General features: G+C 40.0%; 1 protein-coding gene across 14 annotated transcripts in view; it reads right to left on the minus strand.

The window, feature by feature from the left end:
* Positions 1-725: 725 nt before the first annotated feature.
* Positions 726-23,280, minus strand: part of ANKRD26 (ankyrin repeat domain containing 26) — a 71,558-nt gene continuing 49,003 nt past the window's right edge. For 13 of the 14 annotated variants that reach the window (XM_071803345.1, XM_071803341.1, XM_071803340.1 and 10 more), the window contains 11 exons: positions 21,917-22,097; positions 20,194-20,377; positions 19,584-19,730; positions 16,932-17,885; positions 15,196-15,348; positions 14,012-14,089; positions 12,891-13,172; positions 11,957-12,192; positions 10,961-11,207; positions 3,407-3,452; positions 726-1,900 (listed from right to left, as the gene is read on the minus strand). In XM_071803345.1, the coding sequence (XP_071659446.1) occupies positions 1,749-1,900; positions 3,407-3,452; positions 10,961-11,207; positions 11,957-12,192; positions 12,891-13,172; positions 14,012-14,089; positions 15,196-15,348; positions 16,932-17,885; positions 19,584-19,730; positions 20,194-20,377; positions 21,917-22,097 (2,660 nt within the window). In that variant the 3' untranslated portion in view covers positions 726-1,748. The remainder of the gene's footprint in view (positions 1,901-3,406; positions 3,453-10,960; positions 11,208-11,956; positions 12,193-12,890; positions 13,173-14,011; positions 14,090-15,195; positions 15,349-16,931; positions 17,886-19,583; positions 19,731-20,193; positions 20,378-21,916; positions 22,098-23,280) is intronic. The other variant, XM_071803343.1, reaches the window with a different exon arrangement.

The raw sequence follows: 23,280 nt of genomic DNA on the forward strand, positions 1-23,280 counted from the left end.
TAACTATAAGCAGATTAAGACGTCTTTCACACTGCTATTTCTTTAAGAACTCTGAATTGTTAATCTGGTTTAGAAGTTAAATCAGTGAGCAAACAGCAACATTAACAGACACTGGTAGGAGGAAAGATTGGGACAGCCACAAAGAGTGTAAATTGACACCAGCCAAAGGTCTTCTTGCCCATTACTTGGGGTTTTATGGGTAAATAATGGGGACAAGCGACACAGTGGTGAGACACCTGATCCCTGTGCATGCTGGAAGGGGTTGAGGCACTGAGGCAGAGTTGTTGGGTTATGTGATGAAAGCTCTTCTGCTTGCGCCCAAGAAAGGAGGCAGAGAGACCATGGTGGTGGCAGCAGTGGGGGTGGGCAGGGACAGGAGAATAATAACTGGTGGCATTTGCCAGCATTTCATGGCTACCAGAAGCTCAGCCACTACCTTCTGCCCAGGGAAGGGGGATGGAAACAAAAGTCAAGGAGGAGAACAATAAAACAAAGATGTACTAGATTACAAATTTTATTAAATATCAAGTTGTAATTAAATACTGGAATTAAATACAGTGTATTTGCTTCACAAACATGTATTCATATAAAGAGGAACAGGGTCACAGCAGTGTTCATTGCTTTCCTCAGTGCCTGTTAAGTCCTTGAATTAGTGGGTAAAAACTCCCCCTTTTTTCCAGTCTTAGTTCATAGTACAACCATTCTTTCTCACAATTGGGACAGACAGGATGTAACAACTGGAGATCTTCAGTAACAACAAGTAACTTCCTGAAATAAGTAAAACGGCTTGTTTTATTGACACAAAGGTCCCACAACATGGGTTCACATCTGGGCTACAGCCACCGTATCATCAGCTGGTAGCAGCAACAACAAGATTGACTATTCCATCACACATGTTTCTGAAAGTACCAAGGAGACTGAAAGTTGATATATTAACATTTCTTTCCCCCCCCATATGAAGTGTTTCAGGTGCACCGCAAGTGTTGATGTAGAAACTACAAACGTAGCAGCAATTTTTAATACAAATATCAACATACCAAAAAGACCACGTAATAACTTTCTTGGCACTACTATACACTCACAGTAATTATAAAGCTAAGGTGCTTAAAGTGCCAGCAAGGTAAAGTGCCCTGTTCTCCATCTCGAATACTGGTAAAACTTCCATTTCATCAGCAGAAACATTCACTGCATCAGGACTGAAGCAGCAGGCTCAAAGCACATCACATAATGCCCTAAGCATCGAAATAACACTGAGAACACTGAAAACATATAGTATTAAACAGAACAAAGGGAACACTTTTGTTAAAACACAGAATAAGAGTGGAGCAAAATAATCCATCTACCTTAGCAAGAAACCATCTGACAGTTCTGTCAAGCTCAAGAATCAATATTTGTCAATCTGCTAGTCAGAAAAAATAGATATGGTTTTTATTGCAAGTGCAAAATAAAACTGCATCAATAAACCAACAGGTAAGTGCAGTGTGTTTGACATCCATTTAATAGACTTAGAACTTACATTCAAACTGCAATAAACACGTTTACATTCAAACTGCAATAAACACGTTTACATTCAAACTGCAATAAACACGTTTACATTCAAACTGCAATAAACACGTTTACATTCAAACTGCAATAAACACGTTTACATTCAAACTGCAATAAACACGTTTACATTCAAACTGCAATAAACACGTTTTCACTTCTGAACCATGGGATGGGAAACCAGAGAGGATTTCCAGAGCCTTTCCCTAGCAAATCCTATAATTTTTGGTTAAAACATCACGGTACTCCTGTATTGCCCTGCAAAGTGGATCCTGGTCAACATGGGCATTTTTTGAAGATCCATCAGTGGATCCCACGGGAGAAGCTCCAGTAGATCCAGTTTTAAGTTCAGCAGTGGCTGGGGAGAAAAGAGACAAGATTGCTGGTGTTACTTTTACAGTAGACACAGCCAAATAAATCACTGTAAAAACATTAGGGGTAACTGAAGAAACTACAGTCCAGAAAGAGGTTTGAAAAATTCCAAGGGAACATAACAACGAAAGGGCCAGGCACAAAGGAAGAAATACTTTTTGTTGGTTTTTTCCCCTCATGTGCTTATCAGTCAGCAGTATTTCTAAAGCTAGTGAAAGCAATTCCAGAGGTTCCACGCTGAACATCTTCAGGGAATCCACCTGATTACACCAGTGTTAAATTTAGCCCCCTGCAGGCCTCTTCAGCCTCAAGTGTCTGTTTTCCTTAAATGTTCAAACCAGTAATTTACTGGAACGCTACTTCTGAAAAACAGCTTCTGCATTCACTGTGACAAACTGGAAAGAATGTGGCTGTGAAAACACCAACACTTGTCCAGCGCAGCCAGGTCAGGACAAGTCTCCCAGCCTGGCACCTTCTCTGAGGGGCATTTCTGTAACTCACCCTGGCAAAACCCTCTTTCCTCCAAGAAAACACATAATCCGTGAAAGCAAAGACACCTTTGCCATTTTTCTCCAGCCACGTTTTTTAGACAAGGTGCCCAAACCAAACACACTCTGTGACTCCTATCAGACGCACAATTACGTTCAAAACGCACACGGACACGATGCAATGACTTTTTGTCCATTCAGACACATGGAAATAGCTCTGAGGCCACAGCTGAACACTCTCTGTGTGATTCAGAGCATACAGAAACAGAAGGAAATGTTCTCAGGGCCTACTTGCTTTCAAATAGCACCAGTCACTGCAAAGTGGTGACTCTGGGGGACCACTTATCATGAAATAGGTGAAATTCCTCTTTGGACACCTGGCCTCATATTATAGAGCATGTATTTTCTGCTATGCATTACAAGTATTTAAACTCGTGTGTGCCTAAACACTACGGAATTAACTTTTCCTAAAGAAAGGGTATATTTTGTCATTGATTATATTCTTCAAATAAGACTACAAGACATAAGCTACAAATAGAAGCAATGAATAGTAGACAGCAAACATTAAGAACTAACAACAGAGAACGTGTATGGTGTGGTTTAGAGCTGAATGCAGGTGAGGTACATGGAAGAAGCAGTGATGGCTGAAGTTATAAAAATCTTATCTCAGGGCTGTTTTTATGTTTGATATTTGTGCTTGAGGATTAACACTCGTGAAAGGTGATTTTAGCTTAAGCTGAGTGGATCTGTGTGGGGCAAATGAGTTAGTTGTCTTTGCGCCTTTTCTTCTTTTTTTTTTTTTCAGGCAACTGCATAACATCCTACACAACATTTTGGTGAGCAGGAAGGTCTCACATTCAAGTCTAAACTGGAAAGCTAGCAGAAAAAAAATAAGAAAATCTGTGCTTAGAACAGGAACTTCACAGCTTCCAAGCCATTCTTTTCAAGAGTTACGAACAGTCATCTTTTTCCTTAAAAACATGCCTGACATAATGACACATTACCCTGTTCAAGGTCTTTAGTGATTTTTTCATCCAGTTCCTGCCGTACCTAGAATTATACAGAAAATATATAGTTAATATTTTAACAGCTACAGCTAACACTAAAGCTCTAGAACATTCTTAAAACCCAAACGTAACATGATAAAACTGTAAAAGATCGTAACAAAGAGAGACATCTCTCTTCGTTGTCTGATTTTTTAATGAAGAGAAACTCTTGGTCAGCCAGGTTGTAACATTCTCATTACTGAGCAACATTAACTGTAGCACAAAACAATCTGTAGCTCACCTGTTGGATTATAACTGGGCATTAAAAAAATATACAGGAAGAAAGCACAGTGGAATTATTCCAGTGAAGGTCTGCCTAAAGTCTGTCATCAAACACATGAGCAGAATGTCAGCTAAATGCTGAGATATGCACAAAGATCATCCAAAGGACAAATTCAGTCAAGGCTGGCTTCTGGAACTTCCTAAGAGAAGAGGCACAACAGCAGCTGCTGCAGGATTGACATGTCCTATTGTATAGAAAAAAGCATGCCCCAATATTCTTTTCTCCATCTTAAGACGGAAAATGGAAAGAGCTCCTACAGATCACGCCAAGACTTTTCTCTATTGTTATTGCAAATACCACGACATACGTGTATAGAAAACATAAACCCACACACTTTTCTTGACACCTTTGTACCAAGAAATGATAGCAACAGCTACAGCTTCCGCCCAGCAAGTGCTGTGTATTTTATTACGTTACCAAAATCAAGTCGGACCACTCGAAAGGAGCACTTACTCGTTTCTCCCCTAGAAGGGGGTTATTGGTACCAATTAACTTATTCTCACTTAGGATTCTGACTTCAAAGTCTTCATAAGAAGAAATAGGATCTTTCAAAGAGTCATAGTCTAAGCCCTATATGCTGTTGTTTACATTTGATGAAATTTGTGACTCCTACACCTTTTCGCATCAGGACTGTGACACATGGAAGTGAATTTCGAAATAGATACCACGCATCTTCCATGAAGATGCTGAAGGGCTTGGACCAGGTGAGCTATGTGGAAAGGCTGGAGAGCTGCGATTGCTTCTTGACTGGAGTAGAGAAAGCTCGGGGGACCTCATCTATGTGTATAAATACCTGGTGGCGGAGTTAAGAAGATGGAGCCAGACTCTTCTTAATTTTGCCAGGTAAAAGAACAAGAGGAACGGGCACAAATCGAGATAGAGGAAATTTCATTTTAACATAATTTTTTTTCCAAATTGTAAGTGTGGTCAAACACTGGAACAAGTTGCCCAGAAAAGGCTGTGGAGTGACCATCCTTGGAGATGTACAAAACCTGTCTGGACATGATGGCTCACCCTGCTCTCAGTAGGCATGGGGTTGGACTAGATGACCTTCAGAGGCCACTTCTATTCTCACCCATTCTATGGTTCTCATGTTATTAGTGAATTCCTGGGGGAATAAGTATTTTATGAAATGAGGAAGCTATCTAGCAACATACCAACAAAAACCAAAACAAAGCAGAAAAAGAGCTGAAACACTGTACAATGTTCCCAACAAACCACAGAGAGCAAGAGCCTCAGGGGGGAAGCACTCTGCAGACCCTCACAAGAGGAGCAGCGACAGGCAGTAACTCCAAGGGCCATAGAAGTGGAGGGGAGGGCCCTCGCTCCAGGGCTACAGGGATGGCTGTGACCAAATGCACCAGCTCCTCCAGGAGAAGAACCACTCAGTGGTACTTTGTTGGAATAGCCTGTGCCTTCACCGCCAGAAGAAGGGAGCACAGAGCTGAAAGAACAACAGAAAAGGACCCCCGAAATCTCTGTTTTCAAGCAGGTACAAGCAGCAGCAAAATCCTGGGGAGAAAGGATCCCCTGACAAAGTGAGACATAGGTAGCAAAAAAACTAATGCCTAGACCAAAAGACGACCAAAAGACGACCCAAACCCAAGATCAATCCTAGGCAAAGCAGTAGTAGTTAAGCTGGTGGAAGAAATCACTTTCTCTGGTTTCTGGAGCCTTTCCAATGACCAGAAGGTCCACAGGACCCTCTGCAATGTGTGCGAATGAATCAAGAGAAGAAAAATCTTGTTTTCCTCTTACGTATCAAGAGAAGAAAAAGATCTTGTTTTCCTCTTATTCATGCCAGTAACATCTCTGTGATTCTCATTCAAAACTGAGGCAACAGAAACAAGTAGGAAAATAAGCCAACACTGATTTCTGAAAAGGGAATGAAGAGCCCGGCAAAATAGACCTTTGAGGACTCTTAACTCGCCTCCACTGTTCTCCTTCCCCCCAGTCCCTGGAAAAGGCACCATCTCTGACTATTCCAAGCCTCCTGAGCGGGCACTTCTCACCTCACTGCACCTCTCTTCAGGCAGTAACATCCCGGGTTCTCCTGCAGCAGTCACCTCCTCCATAATTGTTTTTCACACAGCGGTGTTGACTGACTACTTACCCACATGGGTTGCCTGAGCACAGAGTAGGTTGGATTGTCTGAGACTCCATAAGATGATAATAAGATGATACTCAGAGCCTAGGAAGTTAATTTCAGCGCAGTCCTGGTACTTCAGACACAACCGCTGTTACTACCAAGAACTTTGTGAATATCAGAACTGGCAAGAAGGGTAAACCAGACTACTCCTATGGTTTGAAGAAGTTCCATTATAACAGATGAAATCCATACGCTGTCATCTTACAGACGGTTAACTACCACAGAAGCTGTAACATGACAAACACATAAGGCATGAAAGTACTCTGCAGCAGTCATTCTTTCACTTGGACAAACTAACAAGTTCAAAATATTTGCAGTATGAGGAAAATGTGAATGTGTCAGTCAGTTTTAATCAAAACCGAGCAGCAGGAATAGACAAAACATTTCCAGTATAAAATAGCACTCAACATTAAACAATAGTGGCTACAAACCTTGTCATGTATCTGGCTGCAGAGAAGAGAGAGAAGAACAGATTTTTGATTAAGGAGCTGAAGAAGAAAGAAAAACGGCCTTAAGTTCCAAGGTCTTTAGGAAGTAAGAAGAACATGGCCTACATGTAAATGAAGTGAAAAAAGCAAACCATACAAAGACTGCTACAATACAAGAGTGCCGATAGAAAATGAAATCAGAAAAGGAACAGAAATTGAGAGAACAGGAAGCAGACATTCCCTTTCTCACATAATGTTGGAAAACCAGTTTCACAAATCCACTAATTCACACTGGTTGCAGCGAGCAGAGTTCACTATTATTTTCTATGTCAAGACACCCATTTGAATTTGCAGCACCCTTTGGCACAGCTGTTCGGATTTAAGCTTGACATTTGTTAAACCTAACAACGGACTGGTCCCCAAAATCACCTTTCAGCAGACAATCCTTGCCTTAGTCTCTGGACTAACGCAGCAGTGCCAAACTATGAGACACAGACCATTAACAGTCCCTCATATTTGTGTTTCATCTGCTTGATTCAGCTGGTGACGTGCCAATTCGTGAGCAGTTTGGGAATGAGTAGACCATATAATCAAAAGACGAAAAGGCCCTGTCAAAGATCGCTGTACTGCTGTAAGAGACAGGCAATACACACGTACATCCTCCTTAGGACAAGTCCTGCTATGAAACAAATTTCAGCCAATCTCCCTCCAGAAGACAGTGAACTGCCAGCTGCTAGTCACTGTTCCTGATTACAGCCACAGAATTTTTCAAGTGCTTGTAATTTATTCCTCATTCCTGGAGCTCTAATAAAAATAAAAACAATGAAAAAACCCAAAGGCATTGGCATGTGATGGGGATTTTACTGTCAATGAGGTTGTGTCGATATGGACTTTTTCGTATTTTTTAAGATACTTTTGCATTTCCATTTTAAGGTTATTAATGTCTGTAGCATATATATTTAATAATGGGGGAGGGGCTATACTGTAAAGGAACACCTCTTTTTTTTTTTTAAAGAAAAAATGTTCATTTTTTTGCTTAGCTTGCAACATGACCATTATCGAAACGTAATACTATATGCATAATCACTGACATTCACCTCTCACGTTAAGCAGTGCTTTAGCAAAACTGCAATCTTTCAAGCCTTTAAACTCCAAATGCCTAATTATGTCTAAAAGATGCAACTGTGCCCACTTGCCAGAGGAACACTTCTTCCTCTTGTTTGCAATCAGCATCATTTACCAAAACTTTTTCCAACACGGACAAAGAATTAAAAGTGATATGTTGAATAAGAGCAGTGTGAAGTATGTTCCCCTCCTTGCCCTTGAAGCTATTTCAAAGCTTTTGCACAAACCAAATTTACATAAACATCCTCCTCTTACGAACGGCATCTCTGCTTCAAAGAGCCCTTCTCACCTTGAGTAAGCTACTGGGAGAAACACCAAATCCACACAGAGCGCCCTGACTAAATAAAAGAAGTGCAAGATGACTACCTGAGGCACGCTGCAATTTAAGCTCCTTAACTCCCTATCACGATGAGCGTTAGTGGCAGAAGCACTTGGAATCTCCAGCCAAGAAGGCACTGCTCAGCTTGAATTTAAAGGCAAGACAAATTTCTGTAGAAGGTTACTTGAAAAAAATCTGAGGCATAACTAAAGTGAACAATGAAGAGAAGGCCTGGAGTCAGAGAAACTCTTCTGTCGTTAAATACCTGGTAAACAGGCAGAATACAAGCAGCACAAATGGCAAAGCACCTCAAAGCAGACTGAAACAGTCATCTCTGAATTCTTTCCTCATGCTCCAAACTCGTCTCCTGACTGGCACAGGATTCCTGCAGAAATGACAGCACAGACTGTGCATCTGGTAATTCTGCATTTGGAAACTCAATGAGATTCATCCCCCATTATTGCCTGCAGAGGCATACAGGCAGTTTTTCCCTTTTGTTACTTCCCAACTTAAAGCCTTATTTTCCAATTCAGTCCTGTTTTGTTAGATGCACGTGTCAGAAATCCTGGACTTTCAGTTCCTCAGAGATATGGTATAGTTTCCAACACTGCTCACAACATAGTGCACCCAGTTGAGGGAACTTAAGCAGCAGTCCTAAGTGAAATACCTACTTAGACGCATGGCCTCTAGCAACCACTGCACCTCTCAGAACCCTGTTTTTCTGAAAGACAATATCAGGTTTTAAGACTTTCTTCAATAAAATGGACATTGAGTGACTTGACACTACAGACAGTGCTACTCCAATTAGTCTCAGTTGTTCCCTAACTAGTGATTACAGAAAGAAATATCATGAAAGGATGTGCAGCCGGATTTAGTAACAGAGAAGATAAATTCATGTAGGTAATTGAGTCCCAGAGACCAGCCTTCTGCTTTGATTGAGGGAGAATATGCATGCTGAGTTTCTCTTCAGAAAAAGCTGGAGAACGGGTAGAAATGCTAAAAAATTAATAAGTTCTCTCAGGTTTTAGCAAGAGTTATGCTCGCATTCATTCAAGGAAGAAAACTTTAGAATTTAATACTATATTAGAAGTCAAAACGAATCCCAAGAAGACAAACTGTGTATAGTAAAAGCCAATTATCCTCAGCTCCTCTGATGACAACAACCAACCTAAAATTTGCTGTAGGTAGCAAACAAGATCAGAGAGAACCAAGTCCTATACCTGATATCAGTAATTGGAGACTGGGGAAATGTCATACATAGTTGTTCTTCAACTTCTTTGAAAGTCTGCTCAAGGTTGAGGGTATTTTTTTCGTTCTGTTTTTCAAAACCTTCCAAGTGACACCTCCAAACGCAGTACCAAAACCTAAACGCATTCCCCAGCATAGCAATCCATCACAAAATGGAAGATGCTGTTGAAGTCAGGACACTGCATGAGAACAGTATCACCGTTCTCAATCTCATGCATGCTTTCCTTTGAATGAGCTCAAATTTCTTACACAAGTAGATTTGGGAACTATTTTTCACAAAATGTTGAAGCAGCCCATACAAAGATTTGAAATATATATCTGCATATATTAGCAATTGGATAAAACCAATGAGCTATGAAAGAGCCTTTAAAAACATTTAATTTCTGTAACATACTCAAGGGAAACTAGGAAGCGAGTAAAGGTATCTATCTTGAGATTGATAAAACTTTGAGATGTCCAGAGAGTTCCAGTTTCTTCTGGAAAATTACAACAGAAAGAACTATCTGAAGAGTGGCGCTGTAATTCAGTTAAGAAGCACCAAGCACTCCCGCTTCTTTCCTTTCACTGTCTTTTTTTCCCTCTTTCTTCTTTTTCAAAAAAGGCACAACAGGCAACACTTTTCTTTTCAACTAGGGCAGCTTTTTTCCTAGAAGTGGGATGGTTTTCTCCTTTGCCTTTTTCTTCTTTTAGCCTCTTGCACCCATCTCTGTGCTTTTTTTTCCTCACTTGTCCCTTGCTCCCTACCCATCTTGTTCCGGCCTTCTCCTTATTTCACTTTTGCAGTGTGTCCCTGAATTTTTTCTCCTTTCTACTGCTTGCACACCGAATAGGCCCCGCAGATGGTGCAGTACTAACTACAGTTTTCACTACTGAGTTTTTTGACCTCAGAACCACATTCTCAGTGATACAGAAAAGCTGATCTCTAGCTGCCACTGCTATGCATAACCTACACTGCTTTGTGCCTTTTTTCTTAAACCAGGTGCAGTATGTAGACACACTGTCTAAATGGGTTCTTTCCAATGTGGGTGGGACCACTGAACTGAGATGGACTTAGAAGTGAACAAATACTTCTCACATTTATTCAACAACTGAATACACGGGGGACACAACACAAACTGAACAGAGAAGCTTGTCCATGCCTCAGTCCTCTGCTAGGTAGGAAACTGATTACAACTACTGACATCTGGTTTCCAAATTTCATTACATAATGTTCACCATTCTGCGCGGGATCTTCTGTCACACTGACTGCTGATGGCAGGGCAGACTTTGACTAGAGGTACTGCAGGGGTTGCAGCATTGCTGCAAAATTAGTAAGTTGTGAAGACTTCCTGAGGAGTAGTTAATTTTAGCTTTTTATGTAATAACACATAGCAGGAACTAAAAACCAAATTACTCCTATGCATAGTATACATCCTGCATTGAAGGATAAAGTGATCCTGCTCCTATCATCCTATTTTGAAGCATCCCTTTGGTGTTAATGTACTAAATAAGTTCCACTGAAGAAATTGCTAGAATGAAGATGAGTGAAGAAGGAAAATGTTTCGGGAAGAAAGATGTCTGATGGGATTTTGCACTCATCCTCAAGTTAGCCATTTTAAGTAGGTCATACACACCATACATTAACATTTAACGAAGGGATTAATTGGGAACTTCCTATGCCATGGTATTCTTTATCACAGTTTTTCTCATAAAATAATGTAGTAACACAGTTCATTATTTAGATTTCAGTAGTTTTCAGTCTTTGAGCAGTCTTGGGTATTCGTACAACCCTGATGACCAGAAGACTTCACTTCTACCATGTATAGTTCCATACTGTTTTGGGGATTAGCAGTTGTTTTGGCTTATTAGACCATATGGTTTGGAATTACCGATGGATTCTGGCTTTAGGTTAAAAGGCAGAATAACCTTGCTTACAGATACTCTTGAGCAGCAGTTGAGAACAGTATTTCAAAATGTTTACCTTAGCCACATAGGCCTCAACCCTGTTTCTTGATGATAATGTGCTCTCAGCTGGGCTTAGGAAACTTCCTCCTAGACTCAGACTTCTGTTCAGTGCCAAATTGTTGCCAAGATGTCCCAGTTCATTTGAATACAGAACCGGACTTGGAGCCACACCTCCACTGACGATGCTGCTTGCGATGAGAGATTTGTTTCTATGGCGTTCCTGAAGGAGATGCGCGTTGGCTTCTGCGAGTTTCTCATTAGCTCTGAAACATTCAGAAGCATACAAAGAATGACCTGTGGGAATAACTCTTCCACAAAGTTAACCTCCAGGTCTTTGACTATTATTTGACTTCTGGAAGTAGAAGGGATTAAGACCGTCCAAAACAAGAATATAATTTGATCTGAGATTTTTTGAGAGCCTATTTCTAAGAAGTCATACTACCTACAAGGACCAGCAAGTTACCAACACTTTGGACTTGCCAGCATTAGGACTCCAAAGCAATCTGTGAATGCCATGTGTTTACATCGCTTCTTCTGAAAGGCATGTCACGTGCGTAAAGAACTCTGGGTTACTCTCCTTTTCCCAAGAAAAGCTCAAACCTCAGACATGGTGCTTAAATGGAACCCAGAAGAGATTTATTTTGCTTTTGCTTCACAAAATCAAATTCTGCTGCCTAAAGAGCCTATCATTCAAGCATCAAGTTTATTTTTTCTGCCATACACAGAATAAGAGGAGGAGATTATTAGAGATTAGCAAAAAGGCTGCCTGTTAAAGTACAAACAACTTAAAAAATCCCCTGGTAATGCCATGATCAGTGGTGTTATTGCTGGAATACTAAAGAGAAATTAAGACAGTTCTAATAAAGGGGAAGGGTCTTCGGGTACTTTCCTCACAAATATGCCATCTTATGTGTACATATATATTGCTAACCAGGTATAAAAGAGGGATTTTAGGAGGAAAATGTATGAGGAAAAAGTGTCCTATTACCACTTCAAAAAAGCGTGGACTTACCTTTCCAGTTTATTTGCCAGGCATCTTCTAATTTTCACCTCCTCCAGATACAGCCCCTTGTACCTTTCAACTTCTGCCTGCGTGGATTCTTTTTGAAAAATATTGTCTTGTTGGATATTTTTTATCCTGTCCAATTCACATTCGAGATCTCTAATTCTGTATTTTAGCTGTTTTCTCAGGGAAGCATGATGACTGGCTCTGATTTGTTCTAATCTGTCCTGGCAGGCTGCCTGTGTCTGAAGGAGATAATGCACTTTGAACCACCACAAAGAAAACAGAAGACTCCCCACCAGTCAGTTTCTTGGATGCAATTTTGAGGGCCCAGCTTTACACAGTGAGGCAACTGTGCCTCCTCACTACCATCAGCAATCAAGGCAGAACTCTGGAACTACCACATTACACAGCTTTTTTCATTCCAAAAGAAACCCCTTCTTAGAACCATTACTCATCAAAGCTACTAATTGAAAGAACACTGTCTCTGTAGGACAGGGCATATAGAAAAGGATTCCTCCAAGAAATTATGAGGATCCCTCACCTCCACCCCCTGTGCAACTTCAGTGACTTCTTTTCTGAGTGCTTTCCCCCTGTACAATGACAAAGCAGGACCTTTATGTCTGGCCATGACAACTCTAAGTGTCAATATTGAGTTCAAGGATGAACAGAAAGAACAAGGCCAGACAGTGATACCCCCCCAAGAACTGCAGAACAGAAAGCCACCCTGGGCAAGCTTTGGATTCAGCGCCCTGCATGCACGTTACTCACACGTGAAAGCACTATTGCCCAACCATATTTCCCGTCTTTGCTGAAGGACAGTGGGAGAAGAAGTACAGCACTAACACACAGAATCAGGAACCAAAAATAACATACTAAAAAATTATCACCACAACAGAAGTATATAATCGAGACTACAGGCACATGCAAGACATTCACTTACCTGCAAAAATAGATTGACTTCTTGTAGTTTTTGTCTAATTTCTTGTTCGGCTCGTTGTTCTACTTCTTTTTTATATTGTTCCATATGGTTGTGATCCACCATGCTAGTCTTCAAATGATGTTTCAAGTTAGCCACCTCTTCTATCAGCTGGCATTTCCTTGTCTCCAGTTTTTGGTGTTTCTCGCGCATGGTGGACAACTCTTCTTGCAAGTCTTGATTTTCAGCTTCAAGATCCTTGCATTTTCTAGACTGTGCCTCTAACTGCTGGGAAAGTTCACCAATCTGTAGACAGCAAAAAAGAAAAACACAAAAAAACAAACAACAACAAAAAAACCCAAACAGATCGATACATTTGAGTGGACTAGAACTTGCTGATCAGCTCAAGTATAAAGAATGCAAGTTGACTAGGAGCTTTTAGTGGCATTCTGTAAGAAAAAGAAATGTCTACTGATACACAGAAGATCATGAAAACCTTAGCACAAAGGTTTAGATAAAAAATCCTTAGGGTGTATGACTTTCTCAAGTGTCCTTATAGAGTAGGTGAAATACTGGGTCTTATGACAGAAGCGGACATGTTCTCATGGGCAACTTCTGACAAAACTGCCAAGAAATTACTGGTCTCCTAAATTCAATCTGCTCTCAGTTTTCAACCACAGATGTCCCTGCTGCCCCCAACATTCATTCTGTCCATCATCTGCCATGGTTTAACTCCAGTAGGCAGCTAAGAACCACACAGCCACTTGCTCACTCCCCACTCGTGGCATGGGAGAAATAATTCATCAGGGAAATCATGCTGATGAACACAAGTATCTTGCACACCACAACACTGATACAAAACACAGCAGCAGGGGAATGAAGAAATTCACAGCCTTTTCCCTTGAGGGTGCCTTGCCCTAAAACCAGAAGGGTATTTGTCAGCTGCAGTGTGCCTACACAGCCCACCTGATATCACAGAGTGGCTGCGGCTGGAAAGGACCTCTGGAGATCATCTAGCCCAACCCACCTGCTAAAGCAGGTACACCTAGAGTAGATCACACAGAAATGTGTCTTGTTTTCATCAATTACCTGCACACAAAAAATTCAAAGACTAAAACAGTCATTCATCAAAGCCAGTCAGGTACCTGCTGATGGTGGTGGTCCTCTGCAGCTGCCTGTGTTGTCTGTAAGCTACTCATCAGCTCTTCCAGGCGGTTATGAATCTACGGAAGCATTATAAGAAACAAGATGACACACTATGACTTTCCAGGCTGAAGTTTACACCTCATTACCAAAAACAGATATTACATATACCTCTTCACACCTTTATTCCTATAGCATTTACAACCAGCACCAACGATCAAAACAGCCTTAGTTTGATGCTGCTGTAAAATTGTTAGGAATCATCACCTCTGCCTTTTGCTTTATGAAAAGAGAACATCATGTGGGGTATGAAGAATCCTCAACGAAAACAAATATTAAGTTTTTCCCACCCACAGTACATTTGAAAATCATGCCCTGTTAACCAAAGGGGAAGGACCAGCACTGTGACTCCCTTCCCTCATTTGACAGTATCAGTACAAAGTTCAACTTTCACACCTAGTTATTTTCAAAATCTCTTCAGCACTAACAGCTAGAGTCATAGCAAGAAGCCAAGCTCACTGGTTACAATACAAAAATCATTTGCTTCATAAAGGTTACTGATGAAAGCACCTTCTCTGAGCTAAAATTAACCACTGCATAGAGGCACTGGGAAATTCCAAGGCTCACACTGAGTTCTGCAAATGATACCACAGCCATTCCTCTTCACTGCTTCATGGAAACACATACCAAGTGGCCAAAGGAAAAGCAATTCAGCCCAGCAAATGTTCTGGAGTGTAATTTTTTGTCCCAGTCTGATGACGCCAGTCAGGCATCTGGCACAAAGTACTTGGCATCAATATCCCCTGTGGAATTTCCATGAGTTAACTTGATGAATACCTTTAACGATACACATTGCCACAAGTGCCTGGAGCAGCATCTGATGTCACAACAGGTCTAAGGCAGACAATAGTGACATCAGCATATTTGTGTCAAATCCTTACCTCTCAGAGGTAAGAAGCCTGTATTTGGAAGAACACAGAAACTTAGGAAACAGAAACCTTTTTCCAAGTAAGGACAGAGCATTCTCATGTCAAAGATTTGGACATTAAGTTCATAAAACATTGCAATTCATTCACACATTAAATCTATTCTGTTGAAGTTTTTTCTAGAGTTTTGAGAACAACAATCACTCCTACTTCCAGCAGCCACCCTTAGATTTAGTCATATAGTTACAGATATTATGTACCTTGGTTTTAACCTTTTCCAATTCCTTTTGCAGGCGCAGCTTGTCTTCTTCAAGGTGACTGCGGTAACGTGCAGTAACTTCAAGTGAAGCCTCTGACATAGATTGCTTTTTAAGAGCATCAGCAAGTTCCTGCTGCAGCTGTCTGATCATGCCCTAGTGAAACAGTTAAATGAGCATGAAGAAGGTTACAAGAACCTGAAATATGCCTTCACTTATTTGATTATACAATTAGACCTGCCTTCAGATTGAACTCAAAGGTATGAACTATTGCCTGCCACCAGCAGGCATCTGCACAGATGATGACCTCTCTTCATCCTACTCAGCTGAGCACCTCCAAACTATCAGCAGCTGTTCATGAGGACTTGTGTTTCCTAATACATACAAAAGGCTCAAGTATTAATCTTCTTGGAACAATACACCAGCACATGCTGTAATAATGTATTTTTTTTTTCTAACAAAAGGCAACGAAATCTGTTGTAATACAAGAGCGATAGTTTGACTGCAGATATTACTCCGATGACCAAAGGCAGGACTTTGTATTAGATTGTCCTTTGTTCTGTTCGTCCATTACACAAATATAGGGCTAGAGTTAGGTTAGGTTACGGTTGGACTCCATGATCCTGAGGGTCTCTTCCAACTGAAATGATTCTGTGATTCTATAATTAAATGAATACATCTATCTGAAAGCTCTTTTGAGATACACTTTCAGTATATGTTCAATCACATCCTCTTGCAGTCTTCTTACTGAGTTTATTTAAAAATAACAACTGCCTTTATACTGGCAGATTAGATTTACAAAAGCCTGGATGCATTCTCCCATTACCTACAGCTCCCCTACCTCCCTACCTACCCCTATCTCCCTGCCTTTATTCTTTTCCACCACTTTTCTCAACAAAAAACTTCTGCATGCAAAAATGGGAGCAACACATGGGTCCTGCATGTTTAAGGGACATAAAATTATGCTAGTGCTCTGCATAGGAGCATGTTTCATATTCATGTACTGTGTGAATTTGCAGAAAGACAGTTTAACGGATGTCCTAGTGAGTCTTCTGTCCAGTTAATTAGTCTTTCACAGATTCACAAAGAAAGAACACATTTAAATAAGGCTACACATCATAAAACAGAGAATAGAAAGGTTAGGTCAGTGTCTGAAATGAACTTCTTGAGGACCAGGCAGGACCCTTAGAACCCTCAAAAAACATCCATAAATTAACACTGGACACTACTAATACTCTTCAATTTTGATAGCAACTTATGGAAAAGGAATTTTTTTTTTTTTTTCTTTTCATGTAGGAGCTTAATATAAATTCATCCCCCACCGCTCCACTTGTCTGCATCTTCATTTCTCAACCCTTGCATACTGGATGGTTCTTCCCTTTATACCACTCTTACTTGTGTCATCAGTGCAATACATGTATAAAACCCATTAAATAAATAAAATCATTCCACAGGGCAAAAATGGACTAAAGAAAAGGTGAAAATGGTTCTAGAGAAGAATCACCTTTCTTGATCAAAGCTTAGACCTAGATACCTGTGTTCTCTTCACTGCTCAGATCTGAGCAGTAACATCCTGTTCACCAAAACCTTCCATAATTCCAAGTGAAACAAGGCAAACCAGAATAAAACAGCATTATTTGAGCCCATGCACATAACTTATACCTGATACATTTTAGAAACATAAAAGAATTTCAAGAACTGACAAACTTTAAATTGTTCTTTGTAAGTGTATACTTTACCTCTCTTTCTACTTTGTCAGTCTCATATTTAAAGACTTGTTCTCTTAAATCAGTACACTTGGCATTTAATTCCTTGTTTCTCTCTTCTACTAGATAAACTTGCTTTTCAGTATCAGCTCTGAGTTTGTTGAAAATATCATTAAATCGGTCCTGCATATCATTCACTACTTTTTCTTTGAGGATGCCCTTGTTCTGCATATCTTCCAGTTGCTGACGGAGTAACAGGTTTTCACTCTGGAAGTGGGCCAGTCGCTCCTGCATGGATTCCTGCTTTATTATAAATTTGTTTACTTGATCTTTCTCAAGTTGTCGAGCATGATCACATTCCTTTGCCTGACTCTGGGCTTGACTTAATTCTTTTTGTGTCATTTCCAAAAGCAATGTTTTTTCTCTGAGCGTTTGTTTCAACTGGTGAAGCTCATTTTCTAGACTATTAGCCTTGCTTTCAGCTTTACTCAGCTGCTGAGACAAGCTCTGGTTGGTTTCTCGCACATCAGAGAGGTCACGATGGAGTCTGTCTTGCAAGTGAAGCCATTCATCGCGCTCTCTCTGAAATGTTCGTTCGACATCACTTTTTGATGACTGATGACGTTCGAGTTCTTGAAGTGTAGTGTTCAGGCGGGAGCGAAATGATTCAATTTCTGTCTCTAGTCTGTCCTTGCTTTCTTTCGTCTGCTCGAGTTTGGAATTTAGCACTGCAGATTCTGTCTTTAATAAGCTCAGTTGTCCATTGTACTGAAAAACTGTTTGTGCTAAGGCTTCCTCGTTTAGTTTAAGTTCCTTTTTGAGATCTTCGGTTTTTACTTTTAAGGTCTCATTTTCCTCTAAATATTTTCCTTCTTCCTCCTGATGCCTAAATCTTACTTGATCAAGTTCTACTCTTAACCTAGTAATCTCATCTTGTAGTAACTGATTTTTGTACAACAGATCCTTTTCTCTCTCCGTGTCAGATTCCTGAATGACAGGGAACATAAATAAATAGCCAGTTGGGAAATGAACATACAAACCCACTTCAGCACTAAACTGCATTTTAAAATTTCTAATACTGAAGCATGACTTCAAAGATGAGAGTGAAATTTCAGGTAATACACAAGCTACTCTACGAACCCATGTACATGTACAATGTATGCCCACAATGGAAGTGTAACATACCCTTAAAACGTAAGTGAACATCCCAAACATGCAATACATTTTTTCTTAAACCAGCAACCAAATAATAAAATTATTTAAAACATCTCCAGAATAAAGCTTTTAAAACTACAATGTTTTCTTGAATGTGCGTGCCTTTAGAATATTCCCTTTAAGGCTAATCTAGCTGTGTTACAAATCTCGCAAAAACAAAGCTAAAAAGGGTATTTTACTTCTCAAACGCCTTCTTAAAACTTATCCTTTTGCATTACTGAAAGTCAGCTATACAACATAATCATTCCTGGAAAGCCGTCTTTTATTTTTGCCGTTTATTTTTTTTATATATATATATCTCTACACATATATATAAAAAACCTTTTCTCCACATAAACGTTTTCAGCCTACATTTATATTCCTACAGCTTTGCTGCCCAATAATGGAAGATTGGTGAGGAGATGAATTGTAAATATGCCCAAGCGACTGCAGCTGGTGTGTAGAAAAGCACATAGATCACAGTAATTTTTTTCTGGCCTTGTGTGCTTGACAAGTAGAACCCTCCATGTTTGGATAAAATAGGCCTGTGAGAAACTCAATGGCACCTTATCAAATATGCTTGAGATTCCTGCTTTGTTGTGAGAAAGAGCAAAGCACATAAAAACTACACCTGCTTCAATCCTTAAAATACAGGTGAAACCAGCAGGTTTGCAGATCTTCTAGCAAGGACTGACCTCTGCAGTGCCAGCGTCCCCGTTTGTGGACCTCTGCTGGTTGCTTGGGTGCCTTTTGGAGATCACCCCCATGAGCGAGATAATGAAAACAAATTTACTCTTTGCATTTCCTCTGTGGTTTGTGGTTGCTCCCGCGACCTGCTTGTGTTGGCTCACACAACAGCCAAGAACACATAATTCTTTCAAGCACTGCATATTTGTAGTAAATTAAGCAAACTCTTTACAGGATTATTTTTATACAGTGTTTATGATTGCTTTTTCTCCTCTAATTATTCTGTCTATAGAGAGTTTAATCCACTGCTGATATTCCTTCACAAATTTTTAGCACGTGGAGGTACAAAAGGCATACTTGAAGTAAGCTTGGTAAAAGAATAAGTCATTAAAAAACCCCAACAAAAAACAAAACAAGCAAGTAATGGGAACACAAAGAGTAAGCGTCAAAGAACTTTCTTCCCCGTCACATTTCCTTGACACAGATAGCTCAGTGTTTCAATGCTAGAAATCTTAAAAAGTGACGACAAAATATCTATCCATTAAAAATAACAAATAGCTTAAGGGAAACTAATAGAGACACTATGCTGTTTCTACTTGCATGTACAATTCAGGTACGTATAGGACCAGTGCTACTTTCCAGAACTTCAAAGACATAAGGGAAAACAGGAAAGGTGTGTACAAAGTTAAGTTATGCTGGTGAACTGTAAATAATCCATCAAGAAGCAGAAAGTTATACAATATCTGTTATGACTTTAGACCAAACATGGCAAAATTCAATTAAATCGGAAAAAAATCTGCTTACGTCTGCATTTTTTTCAATACTTCTTCTTGCCTCCTCCTCTAGTTCCTTTTGCCTCCAAAGGTGGTGATTCAAAATCTCTTCCTGCAGGGCTCTGGCGCTCTTCTCCTGAGAGAGCTGTCTCTGTGTGTCATCACGCTCTTCTTCAACCTACAGAAATACAATTAAACTACTTGCATCTTTAGAAAAATCAGAGCTAGCAATATCTTCACATTCTCCTTGGTATCCTGGCAAATATTTTTGATTCTCAAGTCATGATAACCCATCTAATAAATTTTAATTTTCTTCCGAAAAAAATGAAGGAATACAGAATGTTTTACAGTAATTTAGAAAAAGAGCTAATTGTCAGGCTTTGCCTGAAATACGAATGAAAAATAAATTTTTAAAAAAGAGAAGAGGGATCATGAACTTGCAAAGAAAAATAAAACAAAACCCACAAACCAACAGACCATCTGTGAACCAACTGTTCCCAACTGCCCTCAAAATTTGGCAATAGGTATCCAATGCCTCTGACATGAACAAACTGCCCCCTTTCTTTAGGCATACTGGAATCCAATTCCAATTAAAAAGAAGCAGCAAATAAGAAGACAAATATGTAACTCCTTTAACATACCTGTTTCAAGAGCTTTCTCAGTGTTATTAGCTCCATTTCCAAATTCCTTGAGCGTAACTCAAGTTGCTGCTTCTCCTCCATTTCTTTACAATATTGATCTTCTTTCTTCCCGAGTGTTTCACTTGTTTTCTCATATAGAGTTTCTACTCTGAGCCTCTTTTCCTCTTCTTGTTTCAAAGTACATCTGGGATTTAATAAGAGTATTTGAGAAACTAAAGCACCGACAGAAAAAGTATATTGCACGTTATGAACTTGCAGAGACAACTCAAACCATGAAAATGTTAATTTTTTTCAGTTTTCATATTTTTACTGTCATTTCTAATGTTTTAAACAACTCTAACTTCATTCCCTTATCCATGGTATCAAACAACTCATTCAAAAGGAATTTGTTGTTTTATCAGATGAAAGCATCCAACTTTTGCTATTATTTCTTTACATTCTCTTAATATGCTGAGCATTGCCTCCACATCATGGATTTAGTGATTGCAAGTAATACAGATGAAGCAATATGCCACCTATTTGTGAGAGACCGAACAGTTTTTTAGCAAGCCTTCTGTAAGTCTAAAACAACTGCTGACCAGAAGAAAAGCAAGCAGTTTCTCTTTCCTCAAGAATGAGGTCAGTATTCAAAAACAGACTTAGAAATGCATAGGGTTTAAGCTTAATACAAGTAAAACTAGTTTTAAACCTCAAGGGACCTATATCTAGGAGAAACAACAGCAATTTAATTTTGAAGCTCATTTATGAAAGCCTTAGGGAATGTCAACTTTTTTACTAACTGAAACAATTAGCAATAAGCACCAACATGGTATAAAATGGTTCCTGGTGTGTCCATGGTAACCAAACAAGAAAGCAGTTCTGTGTTTGTTAATTAATTTCAATATTCTATCCTTGCAGCAGTCACAAAAATTATTAACATAAAGAGCTGCCAATTCAAAATCTGCTTTAGAAATTCTGCAAAACAAGTATTAGCAACCACTAATAAATTATTTGAAAGACTGACAGTAACAATTTGTATTTGCATGGTTTATATTGCAAGGAAAAAGCTTTACATACAATTTTTAGTGTAATTTCACAAAACTGATAGTTTTTACAAGTGTAACGTTAACATTGCACCCAGACTTTCTTTAGAATGAAAATTTTTATTCTTTGTAATCGATAGATATTTGAGAATTTTGAGTCATCACAAGGGGGCCTTCCTTCCCAATTGCTGGGCTCTGCATTTGTCCTTGTTGAATGTCCTATGGTGCTGCTGGCCACTCTTGTCTGAAGTGACGCGAATGTGATTAAAAACCCCACACCATCCAGGTCTAGCTCAGGAGTATGAGGGAAGGGGCAATCTCAAATTCCACCTTTCCAATAAACACACAAGCAAGCAAAAAAATGCTCTAAGCTCTGCTCTGAGTCGCACTCTAGAGTTACCAGAATTCCTAATATTATACACCAACAGAAGCTGCAGAGATGTCTCTTATAAACCTCATTTTCCCATAGGTGCTCTCTTTTCCTCTCTGGCTATTAAAAAAAAAAAAGTCTAAACAACATCCAGAAGTTTTTACATGGAGCAACTAGCCAGGCATTTTTCCCTCTGACATTGTGTCCCTTATAGCAAATAACCCAAACACAGAAGACCAGAATCTTTTCATCCTATCGCCTATACCATCAGCATCTTCTGAAACAGAAACACTGACAAGATAACACATTATCAGAACACAAGGTTACATACTTAAGACTTTGAATATCATTCTTCCATTCTTGAGTCTCTTCTGCTCTTAATTGTGACGACTCCTTTTCACTTTCCAGTTTCCTTACTTCTCTCCAGACAGCCAAATATCGATTTTTTTCGTGTTCTATTATCTGTTCATATTCAAGAAGTATGTTTTGAAGTTTCAACAAAATAGCAGAACCTATTTGGAGACAGAAAAAAACCTGCAAAGCTGCACATATGCACAAATACTTCCCAATGTATAAATTATTTCATGCTTTTACTGTACTGGGTGTAGGTGGTGAGGTTTTGGTAGTGGGAAGACTGCAGGTAGTGGGGAGGTCTCTGTGAAAAGATGCCAGGGGTTGCCCCATGCCAAACACAGCCAGTTCCAATGGACTCAATGCAGGGCACAGCTGAACCTCAGGCTGGTGGCACCTCAGGGAAAATGTAGTTAGCAAAGGGCAAAAACACCACATGGGCAGAGAATAAGGGGAAAAGAATGTGGAAACCAGCCCTGTCAACACCCAGCTTAGTGAAGGAGGTGGAGGAGGTGCTCCAGGTGCCAGGGCAGAGACCCCCTGTAGCCCACGGAGACACCATGGTGGAACAGGAATTTCCCTGCAGCCCCTGGAGAGGATCATGCTGGAGCAGATATACCCAATGCAGTGCTGTGGAGGACCCCATGCCAGAGCCCGTGGATATGTCCTGAAGATCTGCAACCCACAGAGAGCCCGGGCTGGAGCAGATTTTTCCCTGAAGGCCTGCAGCCCACGGAAGGACTCACACTGGAGCAGGGGAAAAGTGTGAGGAAGAAGCAGCGCTAGAGGGCAACTGCTGTGTCCTGACTGCAGAGCCCAGCCTCCCTGTGCTGCCTGGGGAAGGGTACGGGGGTCGAGGGTGAAGGACTGAAGCTGAACTTGAGAAGGGGGTGGTGGGCAAGTGTTCTTTTAATATTTTGTCTTTGTTTCTCACTATCCAAATTTATTTTAATTGGTAAAAAATTAAGTTTCCCAAAGTAGAGTGTTTTGTCTGTGACAGTAACTGATAAGCGAGAGCACTGCCTTTGTATTGATCCTCAAGATTTTTCATCCTATTTTGTCCTGTTGAGGAGGGGCAGTGAGAAAGCAGCTGGGTGGGAGTCTGGCCGTTAGCCAAGGCTAACCCTTGCCTAAAAAAATGTTAGCATAGTTTAACAGACATAGTGATGCCTATTCTTATATAATGTTGTGTGCATATATGCAAGCATCTTATGACAGTTGATTTTATATATATACACCTATATATAAGTATTTAAGCAAAGCCATTATTTTCCTGCACTATTTGTAATTAGCTATTGAGGGGATATGAAGAGAATCTTGGTAACTATCGATGTGATACTGTGA

This window comes from Patagioenas fasciata, chromosome 1 (assembly GCF_037038585.1).
Source record: "Patagioenas fasciata isolate bPatFas1 chromosome 1, bPatFas1.hap1, whole genome shotgun sequence".
In the NCBI taxonomy this organism is placed as follows: Eukaryota; Metazoa; Chordata; class Aves; order Columbiformes; family Columbidae; genus Patagioenas; species Patagioenas fasciata.